We start from the raw sequence: 24,924 nt of genomic DNA, 5'->3' as shown, positions 1-24,924 counted from the left end.
AGCTTTTCTCAAGGTAATATTGTTTTCTTACACTTAGAAAAACTTTGATTAAAGACTGGTATGTGATAAAAACACATATGACTCTTTGATTAAAGATTGGTATGTGATTGGTATGTGTTTTTATCACATACCAGTCTTTACACTTTGATTAAAGACTGGTATGTGATAAAAAAAAACAGTTTGTCTTTGTTTAGAGATAACCAAATAAGCTTTTTAACCAAACTGAACCCACTAAAAACAAAAAAAAAAACAACTAAAAACCCACTACATCTCTGTAGCATGTGACAATGTGAGAGGAAAAAACTGCTCCAGGCCCAAATAAATAAATAAAATTAAATAAAATTCTATAAAATAAAATTGCATACAACTGGCCACCAAACCTGGAGCTGTAAGGTGGATTTTGTCAGTTTCTCATGGAAGTTAACAAAGAATAGCTCCCCCCTGTGTTCACTCCTTATGCTGAATTAATCAGATTGACAGCTGCTGTTTTTATAGACTGATCTATTTGCAAAAAACAAATAAGGTTATTTCCAAAATGTCAAACTATTACATCATCGCACAGTAAAATATGACCAGCATGAGGAAGAGGTGCCAAGCTGTTATGGTTCTGTATGGATTTTCCACACACTACAAAGAGTCCTGACAGTCTAAGAAGTATAAAAAATGGCACACATGTGTTGTTTTTTAAGTAATTACTGTGGGAGAGTGCAATCGTCATATTCATCAAGCAACTCAAGCCAAGATTAAATGCCAGCAAGAGAATATTGCAGGGGATTTTGACACTTTTTTGCTGGCACTACTCGCGTTTAGCTGTGTTGCTAATTCCACAGAGGGATCAGCTTCAACAAGTTATATCCAGTTGGAAAGGTGACTACTCGAGCATTTCCACTATGTATAATATAACATCAAACAGTGTCATTACGAGGGAGAAATAATTGACCAAACATAAATTTAAGTCATCTTTCTGCTGAGTTTAATTTAATAACAATGCTAAGGCGTCTTGCTTGTCTCTAAAGATAAACATAGTATTTTTAGCTAAAGAAAAGTTGTACACATTCTGACTTGTTCATGCTTACACAATAACTCCAAATATAACATCAGTGCATTTACGTTCCTCCAGATGTTGTGTAACTTGTATGTGTGCACTAAGTTTTTGTAATTTTCAGACTTCTGGTTAAGATTTAGATTTTACTTTCCAATGAATGGCAGTCAGTGTAATGCCTTAAGTTTGGCGGAACAATCATGTATGTCCGATGTTGTTTTCTACATCCCAGACTTTACTGATACAGATGGAAGTAAAAAAAGACTAAGAAAGTTAAGCTACATACATTTGAGCCCTACTTGAAGAGATTCACACTTGGTTATCTGAATACATTGGAAAACATTTTTCCAGAGCAATTATGGGTTATTTCTATTTGTTAGCAAACAAAATGTAGAGGAAACTAACTGCTGGTGCATGCTGCTATGTTTCAAGACGCCTGTATTTATTAAAAGATAAATCATGCTCTTGTAACACATCCCATTTGTCTTTACTCGACTCTTCTAACTTCATAGAACCTACCACACAAACTACTGCTGTGTGCCTATCAATGAGCAGACACCTTGAGAAAGGGAGAAAAAAAACACTTTTTCTTCCATCTCCACCATTTTCATCTCCACGCTGATTACTTTCCCTTCTCAGTACCAACGTTTCGCTCACTTAAAAACCTGTGAATCAAATAAACATCAAACAGGTTTATTATTACTGGAGAAAAAAATTAATAAATATTGCAAAACCCTGTCTCTTTCCCTTCCTTTCACACTGTCCGTACTCAGTCAAACACTCCTTCACAGCAACTTGCACACATTGATGAATTTCCCTGTTTTTCATGAATATTTATCACCTCATTCTGGAAAACATCTCCAGACCTATTTAACTTTAAATGAATCATGATTTTCCTACTGCAATGCTTTCTGGTTCTTTTCCCATTACATCCTGTCATGAAGGAAATGGTGTTTCACTATTTAGGGTCCTTGATGGTCGACTTCTTTCTTCTTCATACTTCAATAAACTTTTTAGATAGATGCATGTTCTCACACTCAAGCACAAACACATGTAATAATTCTGTAGCATGCACAAAAAATATGCTTTACAAGAGATTAACTAAAATATCCAGATGTTCATAATGACAGCGAGAAGATTATAAACTTCTTTAAATGAACCCTTTCTGTTTTCATTTGTGGTGAAAGTCCATTGACCTTGCTAGGTCTGGCTCTTGCTGTGGTCTGACTCTTTGCCGGACTCAGGAATTTGTAAACCACTCCCATTTTCATATTGACTCATTCATAACTCATATTGTTGACTGAGGTGTGTCATAATATGGATTTCCTTTCTATGTTTGATCAGGAAATATCAATCACTGTAGTATGTTTCTAAATGTCACAGCACAAAGCTTGTTTTATTACACAGAGATCAAAGAAAATATGTTTACACAAAGCAGACATAAACGAAAATATGAATGTGTCCTCACACCACATGTAATATGTTGTTCATGCCATTAAATGCTCCACATAAGTTATTACTTACCCAGATGTGTTATCTAATCTATGATAATGGTTTGTGAAGAGTTTTGGTTAGCCCTAAGTGTATTCTATTTCCCTGTTGTACATCAACTGTAAATGTAAATGTAAATGTAAAATGTAAATGTAAAATGTAAATGTAAATGTAAATGTAAATGTAAATGTAAATGTAAATGTAAATGTAAGTGTAAATGTACTCTATTTCTATAGCACTTTACAACAACGCACTGGTGAACCAAAGTGTTTTACAAAAGATTAAAACAACTATTTAAAAACACACCAGAAAACAAGTACATAAGTAAAAGTAAGATGAATAATTAAAACATAAAAAATAGAAGGAGAAAGGAGAAAAATGGAAATGTCACCACACTACTAGGTGTTAAAAGCCATGCTAAATAAATAAGTTTTAAGATTAGATTTAAAAAGGCCCCGGTCCGTAATGAGATGCGTGTCAGTGGAGAGCTCAATCCAGAGCCTGGTTGCAGCATCTGAAAAGGCTCGGTCCCCCCAGTGTTTAAATTTGGACCTGGACACTTCCAGCTGGTTTGACAACCTCAGAGCCCTGCCACACTCACGAACCATTAGCATTTCAGATAAATAAGATGGGGCGAGGTCATTAAGAGCTTTAAAAACAAACATTAAAAGTTTAAAATCAATTCTAAAATGGACTAAAAGACAATGGACGTAGTAAAGGATAGGAGTGATGTGCTCCCTTCTCTTGGTGCCAGTTAAAAGCCGGGCAGCTGCATTTTGTACCAGGTGAAGGAGGCGAAGGGAAGACTGGGAGACACATACAGTGCATTACAGTAATCTAATCTAGAGCTAATTAGAGCATGGATAACTTTTTGAAGGTCATGATGGTTCAGAAACATTTTAACTATGGCCAGATGCAGACACTATGGCCCCTTCCAAATTCCTGGCATTAGACTAGGTGTTAAAGTCAAGGTGGCAAATCCATTTGATATTTTGTCACTAAACACAATACATTTAGTTTTGGCCTCATTTATGTGTAGAAAACTTTGGGCTAACCACTGTTTGATTTCAGCAATGCAGATGCATAAAGTGCTCTGTCCGTTACTGGGCATCAATGGCAGATAGATTTGCAAATCATCTGTGCAACAATGAAAAGATACTTTGTGCCTGGCTATGATTGACCCAAGCGGTAACATAACAAAAAAGGCCAAGAATAGAACCTTGCGGAACCCCACTAGAAAGCAAAGCACAAGAAGAACACAAATCATCAGTCATCTCAGAAAAAGTTATACTGGACAAATATGACCTGAACCACTTAAGTGCTGTGCCATGGATCCCAACATAGTGTTCAGGGGTGACAGGGGGACTGTATGGTGTTGTAGAAAAAATAATTATCAAGAGTATGAAATGAGTGAAAGTATAACAAAATGTATTAAAGAAAAATTAACAAAGACAAAATTGCTTGCAAGTGAGAGCAGTTATCTGATCCACGGGAGTAAGTCAAGGACTCTGCTGGAACCAAGGACAGACAAAAGTTTTATACCTTTCTGTTTACCATTGAAGGTCATCCTGAACAGATAAGGCCAGGAGTGGAACCTCCCTTCCCCAGACCCTGGAGCTGGGTGTGTAAATCTGTAGGCTGGTGCTATAAACAACCTATGCTATCTTTAAGGAGTTAAGCTATGTGCGTCTGCACGAGTACCAGCCTGCCCCACTATCAGAGTTCTGAGGAGATGGGGTCACTCCGTCTATCCAGTGAACTTACAAGACAGCATCAAATCAAAACACACTGCATGCACAAATGGATAACGTAGACAAAATGTTGAAAAGTGTAAAAAGTGTAATATAGGAACAATCAGTATGAATACACTTAATAAATTAATGAATAAAGGAATGAATAATAAAAGGAAATGATTACAGGTGTGATTATAATGTATATAAAGCATAATAAATAAAATTTCTACCACAGTGGTCCATCGTGTCAACGGCTGCTGTAGGATCCAACAGCACCAAGGCAACAGGACACTTGGCGTCAACAGACAACGCAATATCAATATGAACCTTTAGCAAAGCAGACTCAGTGCTATGACAAGACCTAAACCCAGACTGAAATTTCTCAAGAACAGAGTTGTTTTCCAGAAAGGACTGTAACTGTATAAAAAACCCTTTTTCTAAAACTTTTGACATAAAGGACAGGTAGGAAACAGGTCTAACATTTGATAACACTGATAATTCAAGATTAGGCTTTTTAAGAAGAGGCCTAACCACGGCATGTTTAAAAGCAGCTGGAACAAAATAAGAATCTTATATAAAATGTGAAGCACATCCCCATGTTGGCTTAATGTAAAAACAAAAAATTGTTGCGTAAAAATTCCATCTGAAAGATCACAAAGAAATACACAGTGAAAAGAATGTTTGACCAAGGTCCATCCTGGAACAAAGAGGCACACGCCCAGTAGGACAAACAGTGTTCCCTCAAAACAAACCTGTTAAATAGTGCTGCATTGTAATACCCAGGTGCTACCTTTGTTTTTTGGGGTTTTTTTTTCCTTTGATGATAAAGAATTTTACGCAAGGGGCTTAAAAACTCAAATTCAAATTCACAATACAGATAGTTAACTGGATAACACTTTTATTTTTTAAGAATATGAAACAAAATCAACTTTCTCTGAAATCTTTCAAATGTGCCGATATTGCAACAAACTGTTAATAGAGCTTAGAGAAATAAGTTAACTGAGTTGTAAAATAAAATGATGTGAAAACAGTTTGCAGTTGAATGTATTGTCATCCTTGGAATTTAGTTTGGTGATGTTGTAATGCAAGGATCTCTGGGGATCTTCTGGGGCCACTATCCTACAGGTTTTAGATGTTTCCCTGCTTCAACACACCTGATTCAAATTAAATGGATCCAACAGATTGTTTTCTTGAAAGCTGTAGAAGGTTGGCAATCAAGGACAAGAGTTTGAAATCCCTGTTTGATCTCATTTGCTTAAGAGCTGTCAAGAGGAACTCATCATTTAAATGTACTGATATTATCAGCATAATGTGGAATACAGTCCTGAATACATTCATGTAAAATGTCTTAAGTATTAGCCTTAAACCTGAACATTTACATAGAATAATACAAGACATCAAGACCCGACCTTCCGAAATATTTTTCTGGATTTTATGGAGGTGAGATGGTGAGTGGTACTTTATTAATCAAGAAGAGAGAAAGTTTTTGTAGTAGTAATTTTCAAGCTTTCAGTAATTTTTTACATTTTCATGTGTGTTTTTGTGGGTCAAAGCTTATTTTTAAGGTTTATGCATGAAGCAGATTAGGATAAATGTTATGGATGGACATTTTGTTGTGATAGTTAAGCTTTGAGGTTTGGGATTGTATCATGAAAGTCCCCACAAAGACAGGAAATTAGGGATGTGTGTGTCTGTTGCTGACTGTGTATGTGAGGTTGTGATTAAATGGTTATTATGCTTATTGCCATTGATAAATTTACTGTGTTGCAACACACATTTGTAGGAAGGCACGGTTCAACAATTATTGCAGGATGCTTCTTAGTCAGATAAATATAATCTATCTCAAAAACGGAGAGGCAGAAACAAAATTTACATCACACAAGCTGGGATAAGGAAATGCTGAACCTTGGTTTTTTATGTTGTGGAAGAAAATAAAAAGTGAGTAAAAAGCAAGAAAAATAGAAGAAGGGATAGAACAAAAGGAAAGAAGTTTTTGATTGGATTTGGGATGACTTTGGATTTCTGGGTTGACAACTGAGGGTGTTGCTGTTATCATGTTCCACCATCCTGGAAAAATACAAGGTGAAGGTGTTCAGTTACAACTTGTAAGCATAGCTTCCTTGTCAGTCCCTGTGCTTCAGCTTAACCATATAAAGTGCTGCCTGATCCGCCATCCATGCTGTCATGTTGCATATATGCAGCACAAACACTACTTGTAATTTCATTAGAGTCTCTTCCACCGTGTTCTACAATAACTAGGTTTTATTGTACTTGAGGGAACAAAGGGGGCAGCTGTGGTCGGCCTCAGGTCAAAGCTTTGTAGGTATGGGCAGGTTACCAGGTGTGTGCATTAGGGGAAAGCAGAGCTCCTGGATATTCATTCCTACTCCAATTTGGGAGAACTGGTTTGATGGCTCTGCCTGTTATTGTGTGAATACCCTTCATGTGGTCTATTTTTTGGGGTCAAATATATGTTACCCTGTATGATTTTATATTCCATTTGTTTTTCCAATTCAGAGTATCTGCTGTACTTAATTGAAGGCTTCAATAGAAATGTGGATGCCAAACATTCACGCCAAAATGTAAACAAAGATAAGACAAAGAGTAGGATCACCAGAGGTCTTTATTTGTGAATGTTGCAGTGATGTGTTGCTATCATGTACAAATAAAACATCAACATGGTGAGCAGTGAGGGGGAAAGCCCTTCAGAGAGCTCTTCAGTCTTGTTGCTGAACATGTCTGATACAAATGCCAATGTTTATCAAAAGGGAAGGGATATAATACAATGTAGGGACAATATAAAAAGCACTTTCAGGTGAAGGAACAAAATAAAGAACAAATTTATGTGTCATTTATGGCCACAAGAGAACACAGATATAAATAATAATAACAATTTTAAAAAAAGTTTGGTAACTGACATTGTAACTAGCCAAGCATTTACCATTGTATATAAATATATGACTTTGTATAAATAAAGTTAACTTAAAGATAATGTTTAACTTGTAATCAGTGAGCCCTTGATCCAAAGCATAAATAACTCAAGATGATCTTAAGTATTAAACTAAAGTAAAACTAAACTGCACAATGCTCATCACACATGTTTTTCTCTCTGGTTTATTCTCTATAGATCAACTATAGTTTGGGAAGGCTGTGTTTTTGTAAAGCTTTGCTATTCATTTAGACCACTTTGCCAGGAGTATCAGACAGGAACAGTTAAGTAAAGCTATGTCATCAACAAAGTCAGGAGTAGAATACATGGGTGTGCTGTATCAATATTTGCTCATGCCCATTGCCGAGAACAGCCTCTCTGACATCTCAATAGGTAAAAAACTGGAGATAAAGAGGGGGCCCGGCACATATCTTTACTGATGTTTTATATTATCGCTCACTTTGACGGGTAAATTAGTAAATAAAGTGTAGGTTCTGAGCAAACGGTGTACAAGAGCCTTGATCGTGATGCTTTAACATTCTTTGCATAGTTTGGGTTTTTCCATCAGCTTATCAGACAAGTGGCACAATGTTTACATACAGTGTGCACTGCATCCTGCCAGTCAGCATTACAGTGCATAAAAGCAAATAAAAAATGTAGTAGTGTTTTTACCACTTATACAAAGTCATAGACATTAACATCAAGACAATGTTAAAAAGGTCAAAGGACTTCTACTAAACACCTTTTATCAGAGAGAAACCCACTAGTGGAGGTAATGTTGCAGCACAGATTCAAGCAGATGAGCAAACCCACACATACTTTAAAGGTACATGTCATTAGTTTAAAGATTTAGTTTTAAAAATATCTTCTGTGACTCTGAAGGGAGATTTTTTTTAAGTCTTTTGTCCATATATTTCACTACATGGCCTTGGTCTGTATTGAGCTGTAAATAAAGTCAGACATTTATTAATTATTGCTGTTTTCCTTCATCACTGATACAGCAGTAATCTTTTTTTTAATCTAAAATAAGTTAAAGGGTTCTCCAGATTCAGAGTCCATAAACTAATAATTATAGTCAATTTTGGTCACAGCCAGATATTGCCTATCACAGTTACACTGCCTGGCCAAAAAATAAATAAATAAATAAAAGTCAACACCTAGATATAACTAAGCAAATAGGTACAAGCCTCCTATTGGATAATTACAGCATGGATTATTACCTTTTAGTTGGCAACAAGTTATTTAACCATAAGTGATGCAATGAGTAGCTTCTCATTTCTTAAACAATCATGTGGAAAGGCACAGCCTGTGATCATGGAAAGGATGTAAGTCTGTTTAAGAAGGATCAAATCACTGGCATCAAGCAGAGAAAACATCCAAGAGATGCAGAAATTATTAAAATTGGGTTAAGAACTGTCCAACGCATTATTAAAACAAGAAGGATTGTGGGGAACCATCGTCTTCCAGGAAGAAATGTGGTCAGAAAAAATCCTGAATGCAACACTGGATGGAAATAAATCTTGTCACATTGCAGAAGCTTATCAAAACAATGCCACAGCGAATGCTGCTGTAATCAGAGCTGAAGGCAGTACAACGAAATATTAGTGTGTGACCTTTTTTGGGTGGTGACTTTTTTTGGCCAGGCAGTGTATAACACCTTGGGTGACTCAGTTATCAAGCATAATTACTCCTTCAAGCCCAAATTCTAATGAAGGCAACAAATGAAATGACTGAAATGCCCCTCTAAAGATCGTGGCTTACAGCTGTGGGAAGACAATCATTTAGGGGTGTCTTGTAGTTAGACAAGCATGCAAATTTACCACACGTTTGACCCTATCATGCAAAACCTGAAGGTGTTATGCATTCACACAGGACAAGTGGTAGAAAACAATATAGACAAACATTTCACAAGGCATTTCACAGCGAGGTTGTGAAATTAAGGTACAATTGTGTGTCTAATACTATGAGGTAAGGCCATAGTATGTGGGATGTAAAAGAAGATGGCAAGGCTCTGATGTTCATATCCTTCCAGTAAGATCTTCTTGTTTTTAGTCCTGCTGAGCTGGTGTGACTGAGTGGTTTAAATGTGTACAGATGGGTTCAAGGTTTTGTGGAAGGTAAGGAGTTGAGATGCAGGAAATTATTTATGGACTTAAGCTAATCCACCCATTCTTTCTCTCCTTTCTTCAGTCATCCGCACTTCTGTTAGTTCATCAGGGCCATGGTGCTTTCAGGCTGACCACCTGAGATCCCAGAGAAAAACTCCAGTGCCAGCCGCACATGGATGGGTACAAAAACATATGAGGTGTAGATCACCATGGCAATGGCGGAGAAAAGGATGGAGTTAAAAATGGATTTTTCCCATGGTTCCAGGACATAGATGCCAGTGATGAGCAGGTACTGGTAGTACAGCCAAGCCAGGTACTCTCTCATGTTTTTGAAGTTCATCCTGCAGACTGTAGGGAGGAGAAACACAGGTGGTGTTTTGTGAGACTCAAGCACAAAGAAAAAGGATTTTTTTTACAGGACATTTGAAGCACTTCATGACATACAGCCATACCAGTACAGAACTTTTAAAGCATAATAGCAAATAGTTGTGGTGAGAACGCTGGATCAAAATGATGAAATTATAATTTTTTATCAGTTTTATTCTCTGCAAGATGTTTAATCCATCATGCAGAGAGCCAAGCTGTCTACTGTAAACTGAATCTTTTTTTTTTAGATGAACGTTCATTTATTCACAGATAAAAACAATCCAGTCATTTGACACAGTTCAAAGGTAAAAATGTATGAGCACAGTCACAACCTTGATTCACCCAATGACAAAATCTAGGACAAAACCAAGAAGAATCACAAATTCTCTTCATACAGTAGACAAGGTAGTATTAAGGTTGAAGTACGGTTAAATAAAGCAAAAGTACACCCTTTTTCAATTCTAAGATTTTACATAGGCAGTCAGAAAGATGGCCTCACATTTGTTTATAACATACTTTGGTACACAAAGAAGTTCAAGGTCGTCTCCAAGACTGCAAGGTATCCATGTCTTGTTGCTGCAAAACAAACCCAAATTGTCAGCTTTGCAAACCTAAGCTGTGCTGCCATGTTTGTTTAGAGAAAAAGGCTTTTCTCCTGGCAGCCCTTCCAAACTGGCCATGCTTATTCAGTCTTTTTTCTAATTGTAGTGAAATGAAAGCTCAGGCCTCTCAAGTCTGAAATGATGCTCTTGGATTTTTGCAACAGTAAGGGTGTACTCACTTTTTCCACACACTGGTTCTGCATTTTGTTTTAGTTTGTGTGAAATAAATGACAAAAAATAAATAAATAAAAATCAATGTGTCATATGCTGTTATTCATTTATTTTTCCAGTGACTTAACTTTTAGACCTGAGAAACGCCTGATAGTCTCTTTATTTCCTGAAATGCGAAAGATTGTAACGGAAAGAGTTTTTTGTTTTGTTTTGTTTTGTTTTGAGGTTTTGATCATTATTTGCTTTTTCATTTGACTGTATAGCTACTTCTATTCTACTTTAAATACTCTTAGAAAATATTTCTATGGTTTTCAAACCACTTGTTTTCCCCTGAAGATTATGAATAAAGTAACATAAGATCTAAATTTAAACCATTTCTTAAATCAGCTTGTAAAAATAAACCTTTATGGATAAATTCAGCAGAAAGACGTCCTAAAAAGCATAATAATCTTTATTATATATTTTTCTATAATGATTCACGTTGTTTTAACCTTTAAATAATGAATATACTCATACTCAGAGTGAGATATGGTTTGCCCTGCTTGTCTAATTATCTTGAGAAAGTACAATGGAAAATAATCCTCAAATTAAAAGAAAAGGTCCTTTAGGCTGTGAGCTTACTAATAAAGTGTGAAGTGGAACTGGGAGGCTCCTGTACCACCTCCAAACCCATAGTCCCCTGAAGGGCAATCATAGGTTTCAAGCAAAGCTCAGCTGCATGGAAGATTCAGTTGTGTGGGAAGAGAAACGTCAATAAAATCAAGCCCATGGATCCCACTTGACACAGAAACAGTAATTTGTCGGGGCACATATTGCCACGCAGGTGTTTGCTGTACCACAAGATAAATGAACCACGACGGAACGCTCACTCATATGGTAGACCACATGACCAAAACAACCACTGTAACACGATTAAAATAACAAACTATCTCAGAACATTGTTTACACAGTTTTGCACTTCATGTACCTTTGTCTAATGAAAAGCAGTGGGGATTGGAGCCAACAGGTGGAGGCTATTATTTTTATTTTTATATACTTAATGTAGAATTGATGCACTAAAGAACTCTCTGCAGGATTAAGCATAAATTAAATAAATAAATATGCTCTGGCAGGGTGACCAGAAGAAAAATACACTTAATTTGTATCCTCTAATCATAATAAATTAAAGACTTTATTAAAAAGAAAAAGAAATTTCAGTAACGTTTGGTTTGAAAAACCTGCTAATTTAAGTTGAAGTTGTGCAGCCAGCTTATTTTTTATGTGTGCATATAGGCGTTACAAAAAATAGATTAAAGGGGATTAATCAGCTCTTCGGTGATCTCTACAGCCAGTTTTGTGTAATTATAACTGAATCCATGTACCGACTCACCTCTGCAGCCGATGTGAGATCCCCTGGATATCTAATGACAGATTACAACAGCACGAGCTGCAGCCCGCGTCCCACTGCTGCTCCGCTGCTTGGTGTAAACGAAAAGTCGCCTCACCAGTTCGCCTCTGGCGTATATATCCTACAGTCCACAGATAGTATGAAAATGGCACCACACCCACTACTCTAGCTTACACACACCTGGCTCACAGATGGACTGACCGAGCGCTGTATGATGAGGGTGGTGTGCATTAACAGCAGCAAACAAACAAAAAATAAATAAATAAAAAGGAGACATCAGAGGGTCTGCAGAAGTCGACGACCGTGTTTGCAGCTCAATTTCAGCCATGAAATCTCAACTGATTCGTGCTGCATCTTTAAACTTTTCTTCTGCGCGTGTCGCATCCCTCGCGCATCTGTCCCACCATGCTGCAGGAGACACTGCGTCGCAGCTACCTCCTCTGACGTAGTCCGCAGCAGCGGGATGGGAACCCAGCAAAGACCGCGCAGAAACCTTATTTCTGCACCGCAGCCGGGATGTTGTTTACTTCGATTATGAAGGTGCTTAAGCAGAAAATAATACACAGAATATGAAAATACTCTCCTGCGGACTACTGCTCGTAATGAACCTTTCACAAACACGTCTGATCTTCATCATATAATTTGTTGTAGAACATTTCTTGAGGCATGCAGCAGCAACCAGATGTGCGATAATTAGCAGCTTTGTAAATTATGAATGGCTAATTATCTCACTTACTTTCCCCCCTCATTTTGTGGCACAACAATCAACAAACAGCCCTTTTTGGGGACTCAATCAAACATACAGATAAAACCTTATCTCCTAGATGTAAGATTTGCTGACCAGCTCTGTTCTGACACATTATTGATGCTTAAACACTGGCAGCGCCTACATGGCGCACCAGCTGCATACACTTTATGACTTGGTTAGTGTCAGAAAAAAATAAGGGCGGACTGGTTTATGATGCCAGGGCCATACGTTCTCACGCTAAACAGCACTGCACAATATTTGTAGCAGGAATAACGCATCTTTACAGTTATTCTGACCTAATCTGCAAAAATTGGTTCAGAAATAATTGTAGCCAGAGAACCAGCCTCCACAATCTAAGCTCATGTTGAGCATAACTTTTCTTTAAATTTGAGCCTGTATGTAATACGACTTATTCGGTGCATAAATAGTGAGAAAGTCAGGCCAACACAAACACAGACACACACATCTCCACACACTCACTGCATGGATTCACTTCATTCACTTTCCCAAGTAGATCTGATTACTGTTAACAACCAGCTCAAGTTTGTGAAAAATGAGACAAGCTCTCCTCCACCCTCCTTAAGTTAAAATGTGAGGCATGTCACAAAGACTAAAACATCCAGTGATACACACATTCTCCTGGAGTATAGATTTATATAAAGACTCAAAACTGTAGACAGAACAAACAACCTGATGGCACAAAACTAACTTTTTTTTAACATGAAGACAAAATCTAATTTCATCATGGATTAGCATAAACATTTCTATTTTGGAGAATAAGAGTTACATTATGAAGCTCTTTGTAAATAATCATCTCAATATTTCCATAAATCAATTCATAAATATCAGAGCATTTCATTCAGCTGGCATCTGGACTGCAACCAAAGAAAATCTCAAGTTGGTTCAAGTGATGCAGAAGCGGTTGTGCACATAGCAGCTTTGTTTGACACGTTATTAGAAAACACAAGTTATATCGTCTCAAGGGGATTATCCATTTTCTTGTTACAGACTTTTAGCATGTTTTCCAGTTTTTGTTCAAGTTTTTTTTATATGCCTGACATATTCTGCTAAACCAAAAGTTAAGACTCCCTATAAATCTAACAGAATGTCAAATCTACGCCAAAAAAGCAAATCTCAACAAGAAAATGTGAGTTATTTTTTCAAGAACATATGAATAAAAGCTTGACAACCTTTTTTGAAAGCATTTCATTGAAGCGTTTTCCTAGTGAAGAGATGTGAATGTGTCCTTGAAAATATCTTGATCTGGGTATGTATGTACCAATAAATACTGTTAGGTGTGAACTACCATTCAGGGAATATTTAAATCTCTTATCTCAGGCTAAATCAGATATTACAGCACATATACTACTCTCTTTCTGGATGAACAGGTTTTGCATTTTGCCCACAACAGCAAAATGACTCCTTTTAACTCACCTGGCTCAGCTTACTGAAAGTGGCCATTTACATGAACTACCTCCCATTTCTTTTCTTTTCACAAAGCTCCCTCTAGTGGATGTCAACAGAACTCTTTCTTTTTTTTTCTAGAAAATGTCTAAGAGAATCATTTTTCAAACATTTATTTAGATAAAGTTAACATGCACTCCATTTCTATATCAATCAGAAATTTTACATAGAGATGAGTGCTACTGAAATGGCAACTTGAAGGTACAAAGTAGGACAGTCTGCTGCTATTAGGTAGCCGAGGTACATGATAAGATGAAACAGTTGAATTTTTTTCTATTCTTGCTTTATTGGGTTTAACTGTTACGAGTCATCAAAGTCAGAAAATCTGGATTTCATCGGCATCAAACATTATCTGTCAGAGGTTCAGTCAGTCCTCAGTCTGGTGCCAGTTCAAAAATCAGACATGTAAAGTATCACTGTATCACCACCAGACTTGTATTTAACAAATCAGTGGTGCCATGAAGGCAGTGGCACAACTGGCTAGTCTGTCATCATGTCAGCGCCCTCTCCACCCGTGGCATCTGACAAGCTGAGTTCTTCCAGCATCTCCATCAGAGAGATACATGGTGCTCCATCATCGTCAGTGTCACTCTCCACTGGGATCTTTGAGGCATCTGGAATAAAAAAAAACCAAAATGAATAAAGTGACACAAGTTCTGTAAGAAAATTGAGCAGATTTTGGGAGGAAAACAACTCCCTAGCTGGTGATGGAAATATCACAGGAAGGCTTGAAGGTTGTCAATACACTGTGACAGAAGAAAGCCTGCAGTCCCAAGCTGCTCACCTCTGAAGATATTGACATTCTTCCTCAAAGCCTCATCTTCCTCTAGGTCCTCCAGGAAGTCCTGGTATTGTCTGAAAACAATAAATCAGAGTAAGAATAAATCCATGTCAGACAACAGGTGAAACAACATCCTCAGAATATTTGGTATTCTATTGACACACCATGAGACTATTCACCAGCAAACCAGCCACAGTTTCAGGTCTCCGAAATGATTTACCCAGATTTTTTTTTTTATTGCAACTTGTACAGAACACAATCTAAGCTACGTCCCTTGGTTTCAACAATATCTTCATGGTAAAATATTTAGTTCTTCTTGAGTCACATCCATGGCACTCTTGCTTAAATAAATAAAAAATTGCATCTGAACAATAGCATACAGTAATGATGCTACCTCTCATCATCAGTGTCCATCCCTTCACGGTCTCTGGCCATCTCCTGCAGTTTCCAGTTTCGGCGTCTCACTCTCCTGCTGCGGTCGTAGCTCTTTTTGATCAGCACCTGTAACAGTCCAAATGCACTATGTACAAACTGAAATATAACAGCCTATTCAAATGTGTGCCCCCCCCGAGCATTTATGTGTAGGAATTTGTTTCTTCATGAATGTAATCAATTCTACGGTCAGTATTTTATGTTACCACTAGAGGTCAGTGTTATTCAAGTGGACAACATGCAATTAAAGCATCATCTGCATCCTGGACTGCATAAACTACGGATGCTCAGTGAAGCGCAGCAGAGTCTTACCACATCAGGAACATGGTGAGGGTTCATTTTGTTCAGGTACTCATCGTTGATATTGGAATTGGCAAAGTCGTACCTGCAGTGTGAGAGATCAATATGACCCTTCTGGGTATGGCTAAATGTTTTTTTTAATCTTTAAAGAAAATGGACTGCAACATCTTGAATCAGCTGGAAAAACATCCGCTGCTCCTTAATCCATTGAATAAACAAGAGCACAAAGCAGAGGGCTAACAGTCAAGCGGAAGGGCCAAGAACTGGGACAGGGCCCAAGTCTAGAGCTCAAAGTTCACTATACTGTGATCAACATCTTAAACTTCTCATCAATCTAACAAACTCACCCCAGTACAAGGTCTCCAATATTGAGCAGGTGGCCCAGGAAAGTGCGACAGTGATACTGCTGAGTTGTATTCATCTCTGATGTTTTCTGGACCCACACCTCAGCCAAGGTGTGCTGGAACACACACAAACGGAGAACAGAAATGTTCAAACCAGTTTAACAACATTACTCTTATTCTTTTCCCCCCCAAGTTTGTTGAGGCAGTTGCACCGATAATAGCACAACATTCAGACAAAAGGAAGATGGGAATCCTGTTTCCATCAAAAGAAAGTCCTGAAAGGTTGTTACTTTGGCTTGAATCCCACATACAGGTTCAGGGATAATGTAATGGCTTGCTATTGATTTTACTGCAAGAGAAGAGTAATGTTCCCCCATAATGCAATCTGTTCTGCACCAGCAAACACACCCCTTACCTTGTTGGACCTCATACCAGCTCCAGCTCCCAGCTTCTGGTCTCTGATGATGTCGATGTCCATCACGATGAACTCCTCAAGTTGCTTTGGATTACAGAGGTTGTTGAAGGGATTGCGCCAGTATGTGCTCCCATCCACCTCAGCAACTAGGATGTTAGAGATTATTTATGCATTAATAACAGTAATATTTTGATAAGATTAGTCACTAAAGCCGTAATAGTTTAATTTGATCACTCTTGTAAGATTTTTCTGAAAATACAGACTTCAAGATATGCCAAATTTCTGTATCTAAAAGCCAAAAACTTGAGTGTGATTTGTCTTTAAATAGTTTTTTCTCTGTTCACAGTCCAAACAAATTGGACTGGAATGATGTGCTACTCTCTATACAGCAAATGAACAGCACCAGCTGAAATTACGTTAATTGCCAATTATCATTAAATATGCTGAACAGACTACCAGTTTTTAGCAAGTAAAATAGCACGTGTTTTTAATAATAATTTAAAAACACGTGCTGACTGAAAGAACTCAAGTGTAAATTTAAAATTTTAATGAAAAACTTATGATCTGCAACTCAAACATAACAATCTTCTAGGTACGATATAACAATAGTATCATAATACTTTCTACATTGACCATTCTTGATGATTATACATGCATGTCATGGCCTACCTACTTCTTAGTTATGCTCATAGAGTTAGCCTAAGGTTAACTAGGGCACAATGCATCAAATGGCAACACTTATGTTTTAAATTGTACATAGTCCCTTATAAAATATTTAGTTATGTTTACATTCACATTATCCATCATTACGCAGGCAATATAAAACTTCATATTTTCTGTCTCACTCACATTCACATCTTTGCCAGCCATCAGGCTGCTGCAATCACTCCTGAGACTGAAGTTAAGTTTTTACAACTTCTACTTGATAAAATTTGGAGCAGCTCACAGGAGAGACATCATCACTTTCTCAACAGGAAGAGTTTAAACTGAAACAGACCTTGATGTCATTTGGACTCATCAGTTTTCTGGCAGTACAAATACTTACTCTGCAGGGTTCGAGGATCAATGAGATGGATGGTGCTGGTGACACGGATGCACACACAGATTTGATTCATGTTCCCCAGGCTCTGCGCCAACCGAGGTGGCAGACACACTACGTTGTCCTGGCAACAGCACACAGACAGACAACCTAGGGTCAAGCTAAGGTAACCCAAAAAGAAAAGAACCTGCAACAGAACTACAAAATTGTATTTCTCTTAAATGAAAGCACATTTTCATTTTTAGAACATGTCCCTGCATGTTCCCCATCATTCAACTATGCTGTGAAAATACATCCAAGCTGCTGCCTTTTACAACACACAACCAAAGCTAAATGTCAAATAGGCTTAAGATGCTGTTGAAAGCATCGGCCCAGAATCATTATATCTGCCTTACCTTAGTTTTTAATACCCAGTCTATGAATTCTCTTTCCTACAGGTGTTACTTGCTGTGTTTTTATTAGTCTTTCATAAAATAAAAGCAGTATTTCTAAAATTTTACAAAGTACAGTTAAGATTTGCAGGCGTTTCCATTGAATGGTGTTTAGCGCATTAGCCGCTATTCTCATAAAAACTCGCCTCCACTTTGAGGAGGATGGAGATTTTTAATTCTTTGTAAAACTATTATTTTTTTTCCCATCTCCTGCATCTGAACTGGTCACGTGACTCCCTGCGTCACGTCCGGGGACAAGTAAATGCAAAAAAAGGTCTTTCCATTACAAGTTTGTGATATACTTTTATATTGACAGGTCAGAAAAACCAGAAAAAGTAAAAACTTTTGAGATATTTGAGAGGTTTATCGAAATGTACCGTTTTTTTATTGCAATATTTAGGTTTTGAGCAATTCTAGGGGTAATGGAAAGACAGCTTGTCACCATCTAGAACAACTAAAACATTAGATTCATGGCCAAACTTAGGTTTCCATCTGCATGAGCACAACAATAAACAATTTGCTAACATTTACTATATGCACAAACTGAGGGCTTAAAATTAAAATTGAGGCTAATCAAGTGTGCAGCACAGACATGGAACTGCCAACAGTGAACTCATGCTAAAATAAAAACTGTACCTCTAAAACTGATTGTTACATACCTTGCACACAGGAACAATTTCTACAGAGAAGGTGCTCTTGTAGTTGTAAGTGTTCGAGTGGATGTCATGAGAGATGAGGCGCTGAGATGTTTTAGACCTTATAAAATGGAAAACATTTATTACCATTATTACTACATCAGTCACACAGCACAATTCATTTTAGTTGGAAAGATGACAACAAAAGATTTACTAATGCAACAAGATGTTCTGTACAGATGAAAAGAAGCGTAAGTACAGCTTAATTACTTGACCTTTTGAAATTCATATCAACATTAGCTGAACTCTGAATTCAGTGAGATGATAAGATCTATAAACCATAACTGATAAATAGACTGAGCCCATCAAATCCATAAACAAAGTCAGCATCATATTTTTATAAATGTGATATCTGTGCTGATATAAATATAACATGTCAATGCTTTATAATGGGTTTGCATAAGAGAATGCCTGCTAGCACGTTTTCCACATTTACCCATACATTCCTGGAGTGAAGCCACCTTCTGAATGCAACAAATATCGGTTTGATAATCTTGCATTCAGTGTTTTTATAAGCAGACTGAAATACTCACCTGCAGGGCACAGTGCACTGCAAGAAGTCAACCATCTTCTGTGCATGCTGCTTGGAGCCATAGTAAAAATCAATCCCATCTATGAGGAAAAAAAACAAAGCAACACCATGAAACACTCCACCAATAAATTCATCACAGGCGTGCTTCACAAGGTCAACACCATTGCAGAGCACATATGCACGCAAACAACACACACAGGAAAGCAGATGAAGAGGAAAAAAAAATATGGCAGCCACATGTTGTAACCTTCATAAACCTTTTAAGTCCTGCCGAAATGTGGAGATGATTTGAATTACACTATTGGGCCAAACTCCACTTCACATTCCTGCTGAACTGCTGCTGAACCGTTACTTAATGCACAGCATTTGCATGTGTGCAAGTAGCACTCAGCATCTCTAAGAAGTAGGGAAGCATGATAGTGGACGTTTGGCCGATATTGAATATGCCGATTTAATATTGGTATTGGCCAATAACCAGTACCAATATTAAACCCCACACCTAACTGCAGAGATTATCTACTTTCCTCTGTTGGAATCAAAATACAGTATTATTCTGCATAATCTGTCATGTTGGCCTGTTAGCAAATGCAGACGTTAAAAAAAAAAAGCTGAAAACAAAAAAAATGGTAAAATCCACTCGTCCAAAAAAAGGAAAATATTTCAACTTGTATTATGTACAACATGTCAAACTGAATCATTAAATTTGTTTTTAAACAAAACAAGTTAGACTTGGATTATGTTCTGCCAGTACATGTTATTTTATAGGCTAATTATATCAGTGGATTGGCCGATATTCAATTTTGAATCTGATATCGGCCGATACCGATATCATGCCAATAATATTATGCATCTCTGCTCTAAAAGATATGATGTGAACTTGCATTAGTAAGAAACTTGCATAGTGTCTGCTCTGATTACAGCATGCTGACTGGATACTAAACACTTGCCCTGTGAGGCCCACATAAGGATAGTTGTATAATGTGATTGGCGCCAGTGATGTGCATGCATGGCTTGCTTGCTGATACAGGAAGAGGTAATTAACACTTGCATCATAATGTTCTGCTTCCCTTAATCCACATTAGTTCTGCTGATGACAAATGAGGCAAGTTTCCTACTTTTCAGTGCAATGCAACTAGAAGCCTGAGGGAAAAACAAGAGGCACGGCCCCTTAAAGATATACTCAAACTCAAGAAGATATACTCAAGAAAATTCAACATTTAAAATGAACTTACCATGAATTTCTTTGATGTTAAGGGCATTCTGATGGAGTTTATGCTTTAGGATCAATTGTTCTAAATAGTAGAAGGTCTTTTTATGAACAGTCTAAAAGAAAAAGAAAAATAATCATTATTAATATTCATCTCTCCTTGACAAAAAACTGAACACCTGTGATACTTTGAACCTCTCAGTAAAATACACCTGTTAATAATTTAAGCAATCAAAGATGAGGAACTTTTTTTGTTTGTTTTCAGTTTTGAACAAAGTGACCTTAGTACAAAAAAATTCAGTCAAAAGGTCAGCCAAGAAACATGTGAACAGAAATGTAAGCATTGTTAGTTGCTACAAGCCAAAAAGCTTTTTCAATGACTTTGTTCTCAATTATGAGGTAGTTCAAGAGGGTGTTGACTCATCTAATTACTAGGGGAGTTTAGCTAGAGGTTAGAAGGTTTTTTCTATACCTGAACACAAGACTGTTCTTGAATTACTGAAGTTTCACTCTGTAGCAGTAAATCTAATTTTGGTTTCATCTATGTGGTAACTTGTATGTTGTGGTCATCTTAAAGGGATTCATCTATGTAGTACTGAGTGTGGTTCAGGAACTTTCATCAACCAAGAGTCAAGTGTCAGATTGAAACTACTACCATTATTTCAGTTATTAATGAAAATGTTTGTAGAAAGCCCAAAATGAGTAATTAAGTTTACTGATTTGACCTATCAGCAGACCAGTTACCTGCCTTTTGCCTAACTTGAACCACTGCCTTCCAAAAGTCTTTGGCTTCCACACGGTGGCAGTCGTCACACATCTGGGGGTGGATGACAAACTCCACTACAAACACCTGCTGCAGGATCGCGCCATTCATCACCTGGAGAGGCAAAAACAGCAAGCAACACCATATGCTCAAACTAAATGCCTAACAATGACAAAATCCATGTGTTTAAAATTGCAGTTTTACCAAGTCACTTGAGATTTTTTTTTTTTTGTTTCCATTTGCAGAGAGGATTAAAGGTTCAGGATCAATTTATGCTTGTGTATTGTTAGAACTGTCTGTAACTGCAGCTAAATGTTTTGTCTGTACAAACAGGTCTCACTTGTAAATGAGACTGTATGTCTCAATGGGACTACCTGTATAAATAACGGTTAAATAAATAAAAAAACGTTGGCACTGATAAGCACAACATCTCGGGTTCTCTTTAAAGGTCAAGTGGATGAGATGACAGCCAATGGTAAGACTTACTTACCTCAAACACATAACTCGTCAAGAGCAGGCAGACCTGCTCTGCTGTGTAAACAAGTCCATTGTTTTATAACATGTGTGTAGCAAATACTAGCATCATTGTTTTCATGTTTGAAGTTAAAGGCAACTCTCAAGTCATCAGATATTTAAATGGACAACAATGCAAATACAATCTACTGTCAATAAGCACAAAAAATACATCTTATGTTTAAACAGAATCTCACTAATCTTAGTCCAATAATCAGTTTTAACCTCAGCTCACGCTCCCTCTCTGATGACCTCCGCTGTTATCTTACCTCTTTCTGGATGGTCAGCTTCATCTTGATCCTTTTGGAGTGTGGCTCTGTCCACAGGAAACCAGCATCAATTAGACGCACCTGTGCAAGAAGTGATGTTGAATGCTTTTTGTTTTTAATTCCTGAATTATGGTAAGGTGTACAATAAACTTTATTCTTATTTATGACCATATTAAAGACACACTATGGAACTTTTGCAATTTACCCAGTGATGCCTCCCTATCAAGGTCAAATTCCACATCCATCTTGCATCCTACCTGTGCTGTGCGCTCTCTCCAGCCAGTTAAAGACAGACTTGTCTTATCTCTTGTTCTGTCTCTCCAATGTGTTTATATCTACTTGCTAGCATGTGACAGTATGCCAGAAGTTGCATAGTGCGGTTTCTCAGCCTCTGGACGCTGCTGGGCAGCGACAGCTCCAGAAATGCACATAATAGATGTCACTGTGCCATCAAACAAGTCCAGAACACAGAGTTTTAAGGTTGGTGAGTTACGTAGTGTGTCTTTAAGCACCTCTTACTATACTTAGCAACTGCTTGAATGAGACCTCTTAATTTGTTTAAGTTTGTACCGGAAATATGATGTCTGTGAGAATTATTCTTACTTTAGTCATAGAGCTCTTGAGTTTTTTCAGGCAAAGGGCCAATAGTTCTCTTGACTCGAGAGCACATTGTATCCAGGTGGCGGGTGGCTGCAAGTACCTGCATGAAGGACAAATATCTATGCTCACAACTTCATTTCTTAGGAAATCTTTATCACAAGTAAAACAACAATGAAAACATCACAACGTAAATAAAAATTGTTTTAAAATTTATGGCTGTAAACAAAAGCATGAAACACACCGTTCACACTGCTTGCAGAAATGCACTGTGACTTGCTTGGGGATTCCCTCTGAGATGTCGACCTGAGTACGCAGGCAGGCTACACACATGTTGGCTGGATTAGGGGGAATGGGGACACCACAGGTACAACACAGGCTGTGGAGAGAAATATCAATATGGCTGAGAAAAAAAAACAAATAATAATAATAACACTTAATACTATAACAGTTTACATCTCTTGCTATAACCTAAATGTTTTTACATTTGCATTACTTTGCCCATAGTTACAATTATTAAGTTCCCCCAAATCCTAGCAATAACTGGCCTGAGCTCTCTCCCCTCCCCAAAGTTCAATAACTATTCCATTGCAGACCATGGTAAACAGTATTTATCGCCTTGTTCACATATGCACTTCAGGGCTGTTACGGAGGTGCTGCGTATGAAATCTCAAATATCTGCAATATTTTCGTCAATAGACACATCTTCAGTGGAGAGCATATGAACAGGAAATGTAAAGATAATGTAGAGACAGTACAAACTAAATGTTAAGGTTTATATCAATTGTACGCTAAAAAAAAATAAATGAATAAGTGAGACAGAGGCTTTGAGCAGTTTCTGGAGATTTTATAAAAAATAACATTTGAAAAAATAAGATAAACATTTTTACTTACATATTCCCCTGGCTGCTGGTCGCAGGGGCTTCAATGTACTCCATTGTGGTCAACTTGTCAGCTTGACAAATCTCTGCAATGTCTGAGGACAGAAACATGACAGATACCAGTGACTCTCTTTAAGTTAAAACTTTGTAGCTGGGGAAATTATAGTTATGTTAATTTATACAAAGATCTAAGAACGGGTTTAAACTTTCTTTTCCGCAGTGTACAAGTATGTGTCTACTGACAGTTTTACTAAGATTTAACAAGAAGTAGTGTTAAATTTGCGTAGCTAACCTAGCTAATACTCTATTTAAATCAGTTAGCATTAGAAGCTAAACTGGCCATTTTGGGAATTACTCTAAGAGATAATCGTGAAGAAACACGCAGAAAATATCAGAAAAAAACGTTTAAAAAAGAACAACTAGTAAAATTAATGCTGACCAAACATACAATATTCTAATACTAACAAATCCACTACGCACCATCAAGTGAAGTCCTCCACGTTTTCCCAACCAAGGACCGGAGGAAGCTGGATGACGTCACATGTGACTAAAGGACCCCGGGACTGTTTACGTTTGCCTGAATAAATTTCATGCGGGAACCATTAAAATCCATTCATAAAGTTTAAATTAGAAGTAAATACAAAGATAATAATAGTTTAGATAAATAAATGTAGCGTTTGATTTTTTTTATTAGTATGAAGAGGAACAGTTCTTAGACTAAAGTTGTTTCTCGATTAGTAGTCTAGTAGTCGACTAGTAGTTTTGGATATTTCCCTGTTTCAACACACCTGATGATTCAACACAAATTATTGATCAACGAAAAGCTGTTATATACTGTACAGAGACGTTAGACATCTTAAACAATTTAACTTAAATTTAATCATTTAAATTTAAAATGAGAAATTAAAGTGTCTCCATGCTGTGTCCAATGATCTTACCAGCCTTATGGATCAGTTTATTGATCCTGCTGGCATCCCTAGAGCTGATGCTGCTCCTCCAGCATACCACAGCATGCATGATGGCATTGGTCACCACAGAATGGAAAAACATCTCCAACAGCTTGCTGCATACATTAAAGGATCTGAGCTTCGTCAGGAGATAGAGCCAGCTGATCACCTTCCTGTACAAAGCCTCTGTGTTGATCCTCCAGTCCAGTCTGCTGGACCTCCACCTCCACCTCCTCACTCTCCCCTCCACATAGTAAGGTAAATGTGCCACTAAGCCAGGGTAGGCACATTCAGGCCACAGTCCTACAAGTGTTTCCCTGTAACTACACACCTGAATGAGTCACAAAGCAGAACTTGATAAGCTGTTGGATCCATTTAATTTGACTCAGGTGGGTTAGACCAGGGAACCATCTCAAACCTGTAGGACTCTGGAAGACTGAACTTGCCTATCCCTGAACTAAACAAATAAAATGTCTGAACAAATAAACTACTATACAACTGCATTAATACCTGGATACCAGATTTGTGGTGTGGACAGTTACTAACAAACTTGAAATATTTGGGGTTTTATTTAGAAAACCATACAATTTGCATGACCACGGATAATTCAGTCCATTACATCCATATGTATGAAGAAGGTCACAGTCTAATAAGTTATCAAGTCAGTTTATTCAGGGACCCCACTGTCTGTATTGAACACAAAGCTATGTGATGTTATCTAATGGAAAAACTTGCCG

General features: G+C 37.5%; 2 protein-coding genes across 3 annotated transcripts; both read right to left on the bottom strand.

The window, feature by feature from the left end:
• Positions 1-8,213: 8,213 nt before the first annotated feature.
• On the bottom strand, positions 8,214-12,182 carry sptssb (serine palmitoyltransferase, small subunit B). Of its 2 annotated transcripts, XM_041993987.1 has the most exons (3): positions 11,812-12,182; positions 10,186-10,245; positions 8,214-9,651 (listed from the first exon to the last, which is right to left on the bottom strand). In XM_041993987.1, exon 3 carries the CDS (start codon positions 9,641-9,643, stop codon positions 9,401-9,403), a length of 243 nt encoding a protein of 80 aa, XP_041849921.1. In that variant the 5' UTR covers positions 9,644-9,651; positions 10,186-10,245; positions 11,812-12,182; the 3' UTR covers positions 8,214-9,400. The 2 variants fall into 2 exon arrangements, with proteins under 2 accessions (XP_041849921.1, XP_041849920.1); XM_041993986.1 differs by lacking the exon at positions 10,186-10,245 and having other exon boundaries at positions 11,812-12,180.
• A 1,958-nt stretch (positions 12,183-14,140) lies between these two features.
• On the bottom strand, positions 14,141-23,806 carry nmd3 (NMD3 ribosome export adaptor). Its single transcript, XM_041995518.1, has 16 exons — positions 23,721-23,806; positions 23,254-23,335; positions 22,604-22,738; positions 22,366-22,462; positions 21,763-21,843; positions 20,966-21,094; positions 20,243-20,333; positions 19,012-19,090; positions 18,443-18,539; positions 17,359-17,476; positions 16,314-16,459; positions 15,902-16,014; positions 15,567-15,639; positions 15,217-15,323; positions 14,826-14,896; positions 14,141-14,655 (listed from the first exon to the last, which is right to left on the bottom strand). The coding sequence occupies exons 2-16, from the start codon at positions 23,295-23,297 to the stop codon at positions 14,522-14,524; spliced, it is 1,515 nt and encodes a 504-aa protein (XP_041851452.1). The 5' UTR covers positions 23,298-23,335; positions 23,721-23,806; the 3' UTR covers positions 14,141-14,521.
• Between the last annotated feature and the right edge of the window lie 1,118 nt (positions 23,807-24,924).

Source organism: Melanotaenia boesemani, chromosome 9 (genome assembly GCF_017639745.1).
Source record: "Melanotaenia boesemani isolate fMelBoe1 chromosome 9, fMelBoe1.pri, whole genome shotgun sequence".
NCBI classification, from domain to species: Eukaryota; Metazoa; Chordata; class Actinopteri; order Atheriniformes; family Melanotaeniidae; genus Melanotaenia; species Melanotaenia boesemani.
This window is presented reverse-complemented; position numbering and strand designations above follow the sequence as displayed.